Source organism: Centruroides sculpturatus, unplaced genomic scaffold (assembly GCF_000671375.1).
Source record: "Centruroides sculpturatus isolate CEXI.00-Female unplaced genomic scaffold, Cexi_2.0 scaffold600, whole genome shotgun sequence".
Taxonomy (NCBI): domain Eukaryota; kingdom Metazoa; phylum Arthropoda; class Arachnida; order Scorpiones; family Buthidae; genus Centruroides; species Centruroides sculpturatus.
This window is the reverse complement of record NW_019384814.1, coordinates 243,235-260,010: the sequence shown is the minus strand read 5'-3', so window position 1 is coordinate 260,010 and position 16,776 is coordinate 243,235. Positions and strand designations below refer to the sequence as shown.

At 27.5% G+C, this 16,776-nt stretch overlaps 1 protein-coding gene across 1 annotated transcript in view; it reads left to right on the top strand.

Moving 5' to 3' along the window:
- The first annotated feature begins 206 nt into the window (after positions 1-206).
- LOC111629828 (serine/threonine/tyrosine-interacting protein A-like) overlaps positions 207-16,776 on the top strand; it is a 39,354-nt gene continuing 22,784 nt past the window's right edge. The window contains exons 1-4 of the mRNA XM_023373738.1: positions 207-378; positions 7,231-7,263; positions 10,991-11,044; positions 15,325-15,422. Coding sequence (XP_023229506.1) covers positions 331-378; positions 7,231-7,263; positions 10,991-11,044; positions 15,325-15,422 — 233 coding nt within the window. The 5' untranslated portion in view covers positions 207-330. The remainder of the gene's footprint in view (positions 379-7,230; positions 7,264-10,990; positions 11,045-15,324; positions 15,423-16,776) is intronic.

The following is a 16,776-nucleotide window of genomic DNA, read 5'->3' as shown; positions in this document are numbered from 1 at the left end:
AATACATTTTGTTATTATATTTTTAAAAATTTTAAATTTTAATAAAATAATTAAAATTAAATATAATATAAATATTTAAAAGTGGATAAATAATACGATGAAATATTTTATAAAAATTCGATAATGCAATTACGATTTAAATATATATGTATTTAAAAAAAACCATTGTAGTTTTTATTATTGAATATTCAGGCAGGTGGCGCGTTGTCATAACTTCATGCCGCTTTCTGTCATTAATTAAATATAGAAGGATTTAGGGAAGAATTACTGAAGTACATTTTTATTTAATAGTGAATTAGTTCTCAAGAAACGAATGTGAATGGGTTGATAATGGACAGAATAAAGTTTCCATCATTACCAGATGCTGAAGAAACTGTGGTATGATTTATTATTTTAAGCCTAATTTTCTGAAGATTTCTATTGATCTTGTTTTTAATGGATTTTTGTTGTCTGGAAATGTTGAAATTAAACATAAATTTAAAAAAAATGAATGATAATTAATTGTGTAAGCGCATCAGATTGACATTAAACTGCGTTAATTTGTTACAATGTAAATATGTGAAAATATTTTCATAAAAATTACATACAACTTATTCATTTTTTAAAAACATCAATAGAAATATTCAGCTAAGCCATTTCTTATTACATTATATATTTTAATGTTAAATTATTTGTTTACTATTGTTTCCAACCTGTTGAAGACTTACCGAAGACTGTATACATGATAATTTAATTTTTATTGAAACCATTTCATTACAGTTAATAAAATTTTGTAAATTGATGTATAAAATCTCATTTACCATTAAATTTCATTCATTAATAAGTCTGCCAATTCCCAAAGAATTGATTCTGAGAGTTTTCTGTTTCGGAAGTAAAAAATTTCAGGAAATTGACATTTTTTGGTAAGATGGAAGGGTCGCATGTACCGGATTGTTCCTTTGACTTTTATGCTCGTATGGGTATGGTCTACGACTCTCTGATAAGTTCTGAACTGTCTCATTCAGAGATGTAATTGTACCCATTTTTTACTTGTCAATATCAAAATGCTGTTGCTTATTCTACAGTGCAGGGGTGGCTAACAAGTCGATTGCGAAGTCAATTTTGGTTGATCACTTGCGATGTCTTGACTTAATGTGTTACACTTGTAACTGAACACAACATGTGAAAGTAACATGCAAATGCAACTGTAGTGATATCGGACCTCCGCGTGCTTTCTCAGATGCAGTTTTGTTGGTCCATGTGCAATGCATTTGCGTACAGTTGTAAAAGGAGAATAAGAAATGTAGACAAAGAGTCGTAAAATCAAAAAAGAAAGGCAGGAAGAGGGACAGAGAGAGTAGGTTGGGACACAGTAGAGATAGGAAGGGTGAAGTGGTGGTCCCCAAAAGTCACAACATTGAGTTTCAATTTTTCTTCTGTTTAAAATGTAAGTACCTTTTCTTCATGTTTTAAATTAAATTGTGGCTTTTCTAACCTATCTAAACGTAGAATGTATTTCACACCTCCCCCTCGCCACTTAGACTATGCTTACGACAAGTCGATCGCAACACATTTTTAAGGTAAAAAGTAGATCTTATGTACACAATAGTTGGCCATCCCTGCTATAGTGTATTTTAATATATACCCTGAAAGTTGATTGACTTGTTGAATAAATGGGGAATGAATGGGTCTCGATTTGGGAATCAGAGAATTTACAAATTTTTGGCTAATTTCAGGAGTCTCTTGAAAAATTTGGAAGAGTTGATAACCCTATCCCATACCCTTATAACCATACAATTAGTAGGGTTTAAAGCATAAATTCCTTGATTATAATATCTGAAATAAAGAAATTAATCAAATCTGAAATCATTTGTTAAACATTTTTCTGTAAGATTGCCATTGGCCAAATCATCTGCTTTAGTTAGCTGAATTTGCTTTATCAATACTTGAAATGTTTTTTCTGACTATCATTCAACCTGGTTACAATAATTTAATAATTTTTTTCTTTTTCAGAATTTATTTTGCTAATCTTTTATTTAGTCTTTTATCATTTTAATCTTAAATTTGTTTAATATGAATACAGTAGAGTCTCACAAACTTGGCTTAATGTGGACTGAGAATTTGGTGAGTTTTATGGACTCCCATGTTAACAGTGAAGTGAGAGAAATGAGAATATGTTAATCTACAGATCAAATTTGACCATCTTCTTATTGGCGGGAGCATGTTGCCAACCATAGCAGAATTCTGCTAAATTAACAAATTTGTTTAGTGTACAGTGGCATAGCAATGATGCTAGTCTAAATAGTGGAATTTTCATAAAGGTATTATATGTGCAAATTCATGTATGTATTAACTATGTATCATTAGTGACTATTTCTATTTGCAGTTAAATTTTAATTTAAAAAATTGTCTATTCAGTAGCTACTTTCAAGTTAATGATATTTGTGTTGTAGCAGTGACACCTTGGAAAAAGGGTTATAGTCTTTGTTAAAATTTGGAATTGATGCTATTATCAAGTGTCACCATTAAAGAACAATAACTTACTTGATCCCAGAGTTATAGATATAAAAATTAAATTACATGTATTTTGCTTTTGAAAGATGTGTTTTACGGAATGTTGAATTACTAAGAGTCAAGTTTCTGGTACTCTACTGTACTATGATGCTGTCTTTGCTCTGTAGCTCTTTAATAACATTTATTTCTTTTCAATTCTCTCTATTTATTTGTTCTTGCTATTCTTGGAATTCTCATGCTGAAATATTATATAAACAATAGCATTTTTTTTTTAATTTTTTGGCAAATATCTCGTGTCTCTCTTTATTTTTTGCATCTTTCTTACATTAGATATGTAGGTTTTTAATCTTCACTGATCTCTCCCAGAGAAACCTTGTATATCATGTTTGGAAACCATCAGACAAACTTTATGTAATTATAACTTATATATGTGAAAATGTCCAAACTATTTGATTTAAAGTCATTCTCTCATTTAAAAATAATCTTAAAATGTCACTTTCCATTCAAAAATGAACTATTTCAATTAATGAGTAGTGTGACATGTTTTGGGATAGAATGTATAAATATTGAAATATTTATATCAATTGTTTATTTTTATCATATTTACTAAATGTTTAAAATGATTACCATCTCTGTCTACACAGTTTAGTGTAAAGTATTCAATGTGTTCTGTTTATTTTTTCTAAGATATATAATATAGAATTTATTTATTAAAAAATATATAGTTGTATAATAACATAGTGTATATAGTTTAAAATTATAAGAAAACTGTTTAGTGGAAAGTGATGTCATAAATCTTCTGGCTATTTTTTTTCTATAAGAAAAAAATTTATATCAGAAGTTCTAAAGAATTTTTTTGCAATATATATCATGTATATTGCTTTTATGAAAAGATTTTTTATAATAATAGTTAAGTCTTTTGAAACTGATCTATGCAATGATTTTGATAAAGGTTTCTAAAACTACTGTTTTTCTTCTGTGAAGTTAATTGAAAGGAATGGATATGCTGAAATAGAATGAATAAACTGTTAGTTATTAGGGCTAAATCAAAAATTGGATAATTATAATTAGATAGTAGATAATTTATCATTGAAAAACAGTTGCTTGTTAAGAAATAGTTATTAAGTGTCTATAAAACTGTAGTTATCTTTACATTGAAACATTTGAAATTGAATTTGAAGCAATAATTTTCATTAATGACGATAAAAAAACTAAACTATTTTATAAATTATGGCAAAGTTGTTATTAATTCTAATATTCAAATCTTTGAAATTCATTTTGCTGAAATAATGAATTGTCAATTTATTATTTTGTCTAGATTATTTGGAGAAATTATGACAAAGGCAAAAATTTATTTTTTAGGTATTTCTGACAGTGAAATTTTTATCATATAACATTCTTTGATGATTCAAAAAATTTAAAGATAACATTTTTGTAATTTTCTAAACTTAAAATAATCTAGTATTTGTCATGTATCAAATAAATGAATTTTTATTTCATATTTATTCTATAGTGTTTTATAATAAACTAGTAGCTCGGGATGCCTCCTAGTGGGTGTTCTTTACAAATTTCCATGAGGCACGGTTCCTTTGACTTTTTTGTTCCTATCAATATGCTCTACAGCTCTGTTAAAGTCTGAATGGTAAGATTTATTCTCCGAATAAAGAGGTGGCAACCTCCCCAAACCGTAGACCCTGCACTAACAATACAGTCAAAGGAACCATACCCCTACTCGCGACCCTTTGAGAGATATAAGCCCCTGAAATAATAAATTCCTCTTACAAATATACTGAATTATTTATATTGTTATATTGACCAAATAATAATTTATTGGCCAAATGAATAATAAAAATTTATATTGTTAATTTAAATAAGAATTAAAATTGTTAATTTGAATGTTTGAAATATGACACACGATAGGGGCACCTCTAGTGTCCGTTATCAAACGGTTACAGGACAGACACCCATTGAATGGGTTATATATATAGATATCTTTTGCTTATTGATTGATTATTTGATTGTGAATATAGAAGAATTATTCAATCTTTCTACATTACATTTGAATTATTTACATGAAATTAAATAGATCAACTTAGATTAAAATTAAAAACTACATACCATGCATACAATCTTCCAGTAAATATGTATTTAAATACAAAACAGAACATTTTTGGCATCTTTTAGGGGCCTGCATCAAACTTTACAGAACTTTAGAATGTTTTTTAAAATTGTTTTCTTTTTAATGTCAACTTTTTTGAATGTTTAACATGTATGTTAAACATTTTTTATACTCTACAAATTATTATTATACAATAAAAATTAAACAAACAAAAATGAGTTTATGACAAAAAGAAAGCAATTTTAATAAACATTTCTAAAGTTAGAATCTCTAAAGTTCTGTAAAAGTTCGATGTTTGATGCAAGTCCCTAAAAGAGGCCGAAACATTTCGTTTTGTGTTTAATTCAAATACATATTATTTGCTGGAAGATTGTATTCATGGTATGTAGTTTTTAAGTTATCTATGTTCCAACTGTTATATTTTTATATTAGATCAACTTAATTAGCATAAGATTAATTGATAAAAGTATAGGTAGGTGTATATTCATAAATAGAATACTTAATCACTATCAAACATATAATTTTGATATAAATGTTATTAAATTATATGACTGTTATCAAATTATTAATGTAATATTATCAAATGTAATTAATATAATCCAAATAAAAATTTTAGTAGACAAAATGCATCTGGATGCATTTATAATCTTTTTTTGTTAGTTAGTGTATGCTACATTAATGTTCACATCCTTATTAATAACTGAAATTTTATAGACAACTGATTTCTCATTGATATTTATAGATCAGACTGTAAATAAATAAGACATATTCTTATAAGTATGATGACATTAAAGGAAGAGCAAATATAGCTCTAGCAACATTTTCTGTTTTGAGGGAATTGCAGTGGAATGGGAAAAGACAAAAGTACTTTCATAAGAGAATTGTCTTATGAAAGTACAGGAAATCATTGTCAGTTTGAACTCACATAGTTCAAATCCCATTAGTTTGTAACTGTACTATTTGTCCCATCTAGAGATATAGAGGTTTATATGTTAAGGAATTTGGTTAGCTCAAAATATGGCTCCCTTGAAATTTGAAGTGAAAATTCTGTTTGAACTCTGATATGCATAATAATTAACTCTTATGTTTAGATTAAAGTTCATGTACCTCCATACTATAAGAGAATAATAGACCACAAACAACTCTAATCTGGCCAACATAGCTTTGCTTTTATAGTAACACATTTTTAGGTGTCACCTTATCCATCACTTACTCTTATTGGAATCATGTCATATTTGACCCTTCATGTTTTTTTGCAAATTACATGTTTGGAGACCTTCTGAACCCAAAAAATGTCAGAGGGGGAAATTTGTGTGTGTATTGGAATCTAATTTGTTTAATTTCTTTATTTCTGTTCTGAGATATTAAACAATATCTCAGAATGGGTAAAGTTTAAGAAACAAAATTTGACACGGTAGCTTGTGTATAAAGGGGCATTAATGCTCTTAAATTTTGGTTATTAATTAAAAGTTGACAGGGTGGAGACATAGAAGGGGTCATGTGTCATACCCCCAGTGTGGTTGGACTTTATGAATATTTTACTCGTTATTGGTATTCACAATTTTTTTTTTTATAAAACTCATCTCTATCCTCAAAATTTAAGTTTTTTGACATTTTATAATAGTACAGTAAAACCCAGTTAAGATGTTCTCACCTGAGATGTTTTTTTCTAAATTCAAATTCTGTAGTGTCATCATTTTGCCCATAAGCAGTTGTGTCAAAAGATGTCGCTGGCCTAGGAAAAAATTTACATGGGCCTTGAGAGTGATTGAAAAAAGTAAAAAAGTTGTGGAATGAAGTCCAGGTTCCTGTGAATCTTGGCCGTGAAAATTTTACCCCTTCATCCCACACTCTCATTAGTCCTGCCCGTAAGATGCTTGTTAAAAATTCCTGCATAAGATGTTTCCTCATGAGATGCTACAAAATATCAATTCCATGAAGCAATTTTTACTTGCTTAAAACAATCATGTCGGTGATCAATAGTGTTTTCCTCAGAAAAATGCTTGCACAGAAATTCTATAGCCTTGATAAAAGGTCAGCCTGTCCTTCTATTGAGACTACAGGATTTCAAATAGGGTGAACAAAATCATGCCCCCCCACACATTTTAACATCCATACATACAGAAAAAACCCAAATCCTTTTCATATCTTGACATTTCAAGGTGTCTTGAATCCTTAAATGTAAAAATTTTGGGGGAGATCATTTTTTTAACTGATTGCTACATTTTCCCTCTTTATATATAACAGCCAGGAAATTAAAAATATCGAATACGTATTTATATGTTTAATGTGTCATTATTTAGAGAATTTTTTAGCTTTGGAATAAAAAAAGTTTCTACATTCTACCTCTATTGGAACTTTATTTATTGAAGCTTTTATTCTGAGTCAGTAGATTTTTACATGACTCCACAGCCCTGGTGTCAATACAACTTTCAATAAATGTTAAATTCATTGTAGTTTTTAGTTTTATTTAAATAATATATTTTTTAAAATTAATTTAAAAATGGTTAATTTGACATTTATTATGAATTTTTGCCTAATACATTAACAACTAATAAGTTTAAAATTTTATTATGAATTTATCAAATTTTTTGTAATTAAAAATATTTATTTCTTAGGAATGGACTTACTCAATGAGAAGAGATATGCAGGTAAATATGAAGTTTCTTTATTGATATTTTAGAAATAATAACTGCAATGTAATGACATGCATATATTATTAGTTTATATATATTATATATATATTATAGTTACCACTTTTTATGCAAATACTTATAAAAATTATATAGATAAATTTTAAAAATTGTTCATTTTTTGCCTAATTATTGGTTTGTTCGGAAAGTAATTTCATTTTTTTCCGTGGAAAAAAATCAATATCTTTATAATAAATAAATATTTTATTGAATTATATATCGATCATTTTGGTCAAATACCTGTTGTCATCGTTTCTAGTAGTAGTGTGATTTCACATTCATAAAAGTTTTGATTGTTGCTTACAAAAAACTGATCTAAGTGATTTTTGACATTGTCATTTCAAGTAAATGTCTTACAGTTAAAAAAAATTTGTATTGACCAGAACAAGTAATAATCTGAGTGTGCTCGATCTGGCGAATACAGTTGGTGTGATAGTACGTCCCATCTAAGTTATAACAGTTTCTGACAAGTTACCAAACTTGTGTGAAATTTGACATTATCATGGTAAAACACTACACCTGTTTTGTGGATCAATTCTGGCTTTTTCTGTTTGATGATATTACTCAATTTGTTTACTTGATGGCAGTACACTTTCGAATCAATTGTTAAATTGTTTAGTAAAAGCTCCAAAAAAAATTTCCTTAAAATCCCACCAAAGAGAGCATCTCTCTTTAAGAATATGTGGGAACCCATACATCAAGCTTTTAAACGAAATCAATTTGTTTCAAGTAATCATAAACAGTTCAATTTGACAAATTTAATCTCTTAGTGATTTCACATGTTATTATTTGGCAGTTTGCTTCAATCAGTACCTTTATTTTGTTTTCATTGACTTCAGGCCATCCAGAATGTGGTGCATCTTCAATATTGAAATTGCCGGAATGAAATTTTGTAAACCAGTTTTGGCACTGTCGTTTTGTCAATACATCATCTCCATACATGTCACATGATTTTTTTCTCGCTTGAACAGCATTCTTACCTTTTTGGTAATAAAAGAGCAAAATATGCCGAAAATGCTGCTTTCGATCTTCCGTATTTGATGGGACATCGAAAAAAAACAATTGCACAAAATCAAACAAAATTTTTTACAAATAAGCCTTAAAATGCTAACTGTCAAAATATATAATGATAATACGGTTTAGAATGAAAATGGCAGGAAAAATACGACTAATCCATCTAGTGGTAAAAAAAACGAAATTACTTTTTGAACAACCCAATATATATTTGTTAATTAGAAATTATTATTTGTAAATATATTAAGAAAAACTATAATTTATGGAAATTTATTATTGAAAATTAATTTTGGTAAAAGAATAATCTAAATTATGTCTTCCTGATACATCTCCTTATCAGTATGAGTACTGTTGTCTGTTATTGGGTTAATGGTTGGTTTTATATTTACACCTAAATTTCTTTCAGTGAGATTACTTCTATCAATTGTTTTTCTCAATTGAAATAATACTTTCAGCACCATTGCTAGATGACACCAACAATGCATTTAATGCTAAAGTGGCCAATGTCAGCAGTATTCTTCTTTTACTTTTCTAGAAATATATAGGATTTTTATCCACTGTTCCTTTCTTTATTGCAGCTTTATATTGTGCTATTTGTTAAAGTAAAATATTCTCCTTAGAAAAATTGAAATTTATAAGTGATTTAGATCTTTTAATATATGAAATACACAAAATAGTTGTCAAATTAAAGTTATGATTATTTTACATAATTTGTAGCAATTTTTATATATTGAATTAACCAACGATTACCTGAAAGATCGGGCTAGAATTTGGCTAATTAAATGATTACTATAAAGTAATTTGTCACTAGAGGTAGACGTTAGGTGCCATCTCTTAACTCTCTGGGTGCAGCACTTTTATCCACCAGGATGCATTTCACCAATGCTCTCGTTACTTTTCCTCTCCTGATGTCTTACTTATGCTCTTCCATTCTCATTTTTAGAGTATGATGTATGCTGCCTATGTACCAAGTAAGGTTCTGAGACTCAGTTATGTTTACTGGAACCTTGTGTACTCCACAAAAACTAGTTAAAATAATACGATAAACCATTGAACATAATAGAATGTGTTTAAACAAAACATTTCAGTTTTAGTTGATAAATTAGAAGAGGGAAAATTTTAGCATACTTGTTAGCAAAATTTAATAAATTTATATCTTTGCACATTTTATTTTTTATTTGATTTCTATTTTCAATTAAACACCAAAATAGCTCTAGCTTTAAAAACCAAATGACATACAAAAACTATTTCATATTGAAAGGAGTTGGAAGAAATAGAATTGTAGAAGCAAATCGTCACACTTCAAATAAAATGTTTTCTGGCTACTTAATTGTGGGATAAAGTTGAAATGAAAGACTAATTGTTGCTACACATGGCCAAATAAGTCAAATCTTAGAGTTTACTTGAATGTGTGTAGCAGCAGTAAATGCAAATTTTAAGAATTTTTTTAAAAAAGTAAATACTTTTTAAAAAAAATTCTTTTATGTACATTTCTCGAAAAAAGAAATTTTCCGAGAAAGTATTTACTTACATATACGACGAGGTTTTTATTCATTTATCACAGCTTCAAATTCCTAGGTCATCCTACACATGTGAGCAAAAGATTCTTTGCATTTTTGCAAATAATTTTTTTGAATCATCTATTTGCATTTTTTTACTGGATGCTTACCATTTTGTATTTAAAAATGAAAGTATTTTATCTGGGTCATTTGAATTGTTCTTGTATATTGTAAGAAGTAAAAATGGAAAAGCAATAGGAAAATGAAAGCTTTTGAAATAAATTCCAGATTGAAATTCCAAAATCACATGGAAACCAATATAAGTTTTAATCCATTTGCACATGAAAACAGTTGATTATTCAGAAATCAGAATTTGGATAAACTTGCAAGTGTAATTGATGGAGAGTGGATTTGACTGTTAAGAATTGTGAAAAAGAAGGTTCCCAATTCTCTAGCTTTACATGAACAAATTATGTTGTTAATTTTACAAAATTTTTCCTTAAAGTTTAAAATGCCAGTAATTTTTGTGGACAATGTGTGCATTTATGTTCATTTGATATTTTACTTGTGACTAACTGAAATAAAATTAGTATTGTATTAATAAATCTATTTTTCTTTATTTTGATCCTTAAAGTCACACCTCGTCTTATATGCAAATAAATATGGTATTATTTTCTAAGAATTAAAATTAATTGAAGATATTTAAAAAGACAAATTTATTAAAATAGATTGTGTAAAAAGAGACTTGAATTTTTTTCCATTAAATTGTACCATATTAAAGCAAGGTCATGCGAAAAAAACTGTATAAATACAGTATTGGATGACTTTGTATTGAAATAATTCTATCTATCTGGTTTACGTTCCAAAAAATATACTTATATATATTGCACATGATATTTAAAAATATTCCAGATATTTGTTTTTACCAAATAAAACTTCAAAAATAAGTTTAAATAAATAGATAATATAAGAATATGATGAAATGCATTTCAAATATGTTAATTTTAGTATTTATTATATCAAATATATTTGTAATTACTAAATATTAAAAGAAATCATTAATATTCATTTTTATATCTTGTTAAAATTAATTTATTCAATTTTTATGTAAATAATTTAGTTTATATAAAAGAATTTTAATAATTCATATTGCTAATTTATTTTATAATTAGGAAATTATTCCTGGTTTGTTCTTGGGGCCATATTCTGCAGCTATGAAATCAAAGGTAAATAGAATTATTACCGTGTTTTGAAATTTCAAATATACTTAAATCCTGGTATTTGACAAATAGAATTATAATAGTCATCTATTTAACAAATAATTATACAGAGAATCCATTTTTTCATAAATGATGTAAAGGAATGAAATGATTTGTAATAATGATTTTATAAAATAAAATATATCAAGCATAAAAAATAATTACACATCATCATACATTAAATTTCTGTTATATTGAACTAGATTTTTAATACAGTTTAAGACAGCAGAAATTGATTTATAGTAATATACATACTTTGTTGAGTAAAATTATTTTCTCCTCTGAAAACTACAAAACTTGTTAAGTTAAATACTTGACTGTTATTCCTAATGCTCACAAGTATTTCACTAAATAATCTGTGAAATAATAATTATAGAAAAGACATTATCACTTAAATATTTGTTTTATGTATAATTAAATTTCTCCAATCAGTATTATGTTTAAGAATAATTCAATAGAATAAGTTACTTAAAGTTACTTAGGGTTTGAAATCAGCAGTTGTCCTAGGCAGCCAAAATTTTATTTGGTTTACCAAATGTACTTTCAAAGTTGTCTGGAGGCAACTTCTTTTTGTTTTTCTTAACTTTTTTATACTTTATGCATATATTATCTATTATACTTTATGCATATATTATATATTATTATTAAATAGTAAGTATTTTTTAATAATAATAACTAATAACTAGCAGACAACTTGCAGTACCTGCAGTATAAGACATTAAATAGAAAAAGTTAATTTAGAATTAAAAATTGAAATTTAATGTCCATTAAAACGTACTTTTAGTAAATACACCTCACTAACCTTAATAATGCTTTGCAGTTATTTTGTAAAGTACCACAAAATACAGTGGTGCATTACAAAATAACTGCAAAGCATTATTTAAGGTTAATGAGGTGTATTTATAATTAATGCTTTGTTTATTGGATGGAGTTTATTGTTACTTGTAGTCTGGACTAAGTGAAATATATTCATGCTCCAACTCCAACTACAAAAATGAATTACAAAATTTCTTTATATACCACATTTAAGGTGGAAAATCTAATAGAACCAACTTTTCCTGGCCAAGTCCTACTGGCTAACAATTCAGTGTCAGGTTTAATGAATTGTTACAAAATCTCAATAATGCAAAAAGTCCTATTGACTTCCTATAAAAAATGGTAGAGAAATTTCAGAAATTTTGGAACCCACTCTCTGAGCAGATGATCAGATCTGAAAACAAAAAGCTTATTGCACATTTATAGGCCCACCTCTATCTATCAACGCCTAATTTCTTCAAATTTGCCAAGAAATCTAGGAGTTTAGACAACAAAAATCTCCTTAGCATAACATGTATATAAATAATAAAAAAGAAAAACAAAAGTCTGAGACATCAAACTACATTATGATGACAAATCCTATATGAACATTCTTGATTTCTATGAATGTGTTTTATATAAGGGACTCCCACAAAACAAGAAATATATATTTTTATAATTTGCTTATTTGTTAGATGGCATTAATTTTAAACATGGCTGTCTGTGTGTGAAATTCTTTCATCTTTGTGTATTGGAGTTTTTACTGAAACGTTATGGATTTTTCTAATATTCACAATAATTTTGAAGCAAACAGGAAACTAAAGGTAGGAAAAGACCTCATAATCCAAGTTTTTGGAAGGATAATGAAAAAAAAAAACAAAAATTTTACAGAAGACCTACATGCCTTGTGCTGGAATTAAGCCAGCCATCTTTAATAACATGAAAATAGGATATGTGTGTCTTGTTCATAATTAAATGGAACAAAAGTATATACAAGAAGTAGCAACTTTGTTTTTTCTGGATAAAGTTTCATAGTTAATGGAAAATGGAATCTAACTGAAAATAGTTTATTGGATATATAACAGATTGATAAAGGAGAGATTGATAAACCATTTTGATAAACTTAAACAGTAATTACACATATTTAAGGTAAAAATTACATAATTAAATGCCCTAATAATAAATTAAAACATGAAAACAATAAATAAAATATGAAAATACCGTATAAATAAAATGAAAATTGCATTTACTGGTCACACACCATCAACTTCTGCTTTGTAACATGATGTCATGTGTAAAGCTTTATATTTAAAGTTTAAATGTGTCTGGAAGGGAGGAATTGCTTGAAAGTCTGGATGGCATAACTGGTCAGCGCACCGCACAGTAAGTGGTGGTTGCGGGTTCGACTCTCGCTTTGGGCTTATTCTTTTCTTCCAGACTATTCCGAATTTAAAATTAAATTATAGTTACTGCTTTCATTAAGAGATGGTGCCTAACATCTACCTCTACTTGTTTTTGCTTATTTTTAACAACTGTCATTACTTAACATAGATATGTGACTTAATTATAACAGTTGTGAAATATAATCCATTATTGCTAATGTGAGATTGTATTCTTTGTTTACCAGCTTATATTAAACTTTTTACTTTACATTTTGTTTGAATAAAATTAAGTTGTAATGTCTGGATAAAAAGCATGTCATGTATATTATGATTTATGAATTTTGGAAAGGATATAATACCATTCAGACAGTAAGAAAAAATTCATAATGTGTTAGGGAAGATGCTCCTGAATTTTGAACATATAAATGTGATTTAAAAAGTTCTGTTTGGGAAATTTTAACTAAAGGATACAGAATGTAAGAGGCATACAAAATCTTGACAAAAAAGTGTTACAGGATGAAATTGTTAAAAATTGATGAATAACACACACCAAAAATAAAGCAAGAAAAACACAAAACATGCAAGTGTAATGCAAGAGTAATAGTGAGAAACAGCAGTGCACAACAGATTGCATTTACACTTTTAATGCATTTTTTCACCGCACCTGCAGCTTGAAATATGAAACATCATTCAAACTCCAAATTGAATTTTTGTCAAATTTAGTGTTCAAACTCTCTGAAGTGATTGAAGTTAAACATTTGAAGTTCTGTATAATTAAAATATCTTTAAAAATAGTCTTATCTCAAAAGATGTTGCATTCTGAGATAAGTGCATTCTATACATTTCATTATAAGAGATTCTTTATTCTTTCAAAAATAAAAAAATTTAAAATTTTCTTTCAATTTATGAAAAATTAATTATTTCACCTGAGCACCCTTTTCACAAGTTTCTAGGTAGAATTAAGAGAAAAGGCAATCTGGCCAATCAGCATTTACTGGCACAGTTATATATTTTTGTTTTTGTGTTCATATGTCAATTTGACTTTGTGTTTTTCGATGACAGATTGATGTTTTTATGTGAGAAATAATATTGGACTTCACGCCAAATATTGGATAAGTAAAGTTGAGAAAATTATTATCTTGGCGTTAACAACCTACAGCTATCGCTACAAACAACTAGCGCTTTCAACGAAACTATTTTTGTCTTCTTCAGGTTGAAAGAACAATTAATAACCTTCAAATTTGAAGGTTATTAATTGTTCTTTCAACCTGATAAAGACGAAAATAGTTTCGTTGAAAGCGCTAGTTGTTTGTAGCGATAGCTGTAGGTTTTTAACGCCTAGATGATGTTTTTATGTTTTGGCCCCGGGTGCAGTGCAAACATACAGATGGCAGATTGATCTTTAGATAGTGATTTCATAGATTGGTTTCCTAAAATGGACTTTTTTATGGTCATCTGAAAGAAATTTGTGAGCTTTTGCAAATTATTTTTAATCAAGTAAAATTGATTAAGTTAATAGGAAATTATATAAAAGTATAAAAAGTAGAAGAGAGTAAAGTATAAAAAGAGAGATAAATATCCCCAAAAAAGTTGACAGAAAAGATGGTGAAATTCAATGATACCATAAACATTATTTCCAAATACAAGTATGTTTAAAAACGATTCATAAAGATACAGTGCTACCACAAACAAATAAATTTTCCTTTTTTATTTATAAGATTTTTATTTCAAATTTTCGATATTTTATTATATGTCTGTATATATTTGAAATAATTTTAAATTATTCTAAGTTTGTGTTTTTAATAATTTCATTTCAAATAATGTTTAAGTAATTACAGCAGAGAGTAGATTAACTTGAAAATAGATAATTTTAAATGTGATTCATATGTAGTATAGTTATAATTAGTTCAAATAATAATAAAAATTGTGTATTTCAATCTAATAAAACTTTTTTCTCTTGTTGAATGTGACCATTTTTACAGCATAGTAATATGAATTTTAGACATAATTCCTTAACTAATATTATTTAATTTATATTATGCTAAAGCTTGCATTGAAATTTATTTACAGATTGAACAACTAACACAGTCTGGTGTTACACACATTGTTTGTGTAAGACAGGATATTGAATCTCATTTTATCCGTCCAAATTTCCCAGAAAAATTCAAGTAAATAAAAAATTTTTAAACTAATTATAATATTTAATTATAATAGTTTAATATTTTGTATTTGTTACTACTATGTGTGATTTTAAAAAATTTTTTAAACATGTTGAATAAAAAACTTTATTCCATATAATGATAAAATTTTTCATTGTTGAAGTTTAGTTTTATTCAAAATTAAAATTTTTTTATAATCGACAAACAACTTTTAATATATTAAATTAATTAAAAACCTACTAATGTGAGGTGGGAATAAGGACATATCACACCAGTGATAATAAACACAAACACCCAAGTATCAGTGGAATACATTTAATAGAACGAGAAGGGGTGTACATTAAAATCGGTTAAATTAACAATTAACATGAAATAACCAAAATGCATTTCGGACTATCGGAATAGTCCCTCTTCAGTTGGTATACATATATAAAAAAAGTGAGATACTTAAAATTATACAAGACAAAGGAACCATTATAAAAGTATGATCATTGAGCAATAAATGGGTGTAGAGGAGACAGGCTTAAGGTGGCTTAATTATGTTACGTGGTAGCTTGACATAAGGGTTACTATTATAAACAGTATTAAAATTAGTGGAATAATAAGGTAATTGTTTTACAAAATAAGTTATATCTACATACCATAACAATAGTTAAACCAATTAATTAAACCAAGAGCAAAAAGCAATTTCTTTACATTAACTTTTAATATATTTAATTTGAAAATAAACAAAAGAAATAGGAGAGATTCATAATTAAAACAGGAAAGACAGTAGAAGATACATTAGAATCAACACACATATTGTTCACGTACAGTGGAACCTCGGTATACGTCTGCTTTAGAATACGTCCAATTTGGAAACAAATTTTGCTCGGTATACAACTTAATTCAATTATACACGCCATCTATGAACAAGTAGCACTATCGGTGTACTACACTAGACTAGATGTTCACGGTGCTACGGTTTATAACTTTGTTAAATTTCTTCTGATTTTAATTTGTAAGTAACATTTTATTATTTTTATTAATCATGAATTGCAAAAGGGCAACAGAAAAATAAAAAAATGACTAGAATCACAACGGAACTGAAAAAAGAGATTGTTGAGAAATATGAAGGTGGCACGCGTGTTCGAGATTTAACTGTTGCTTTCCATATTCCGAGAATGACGATATCGACAATCATGAAAAATTAAGACATTATTAAATTTGCTAATGTTGCGAAAGGGGTTAAATCAATTTCTAAACAGAGATCGAAGACATTAGATCATGTCGAGAAATTGCTTTTGCTTTGGATAACTGAAAAACAGTGTGCCGGCGACAGCGTATCGGAAGAAATTATTTGCGAGAAAGTTAAAAGGATACA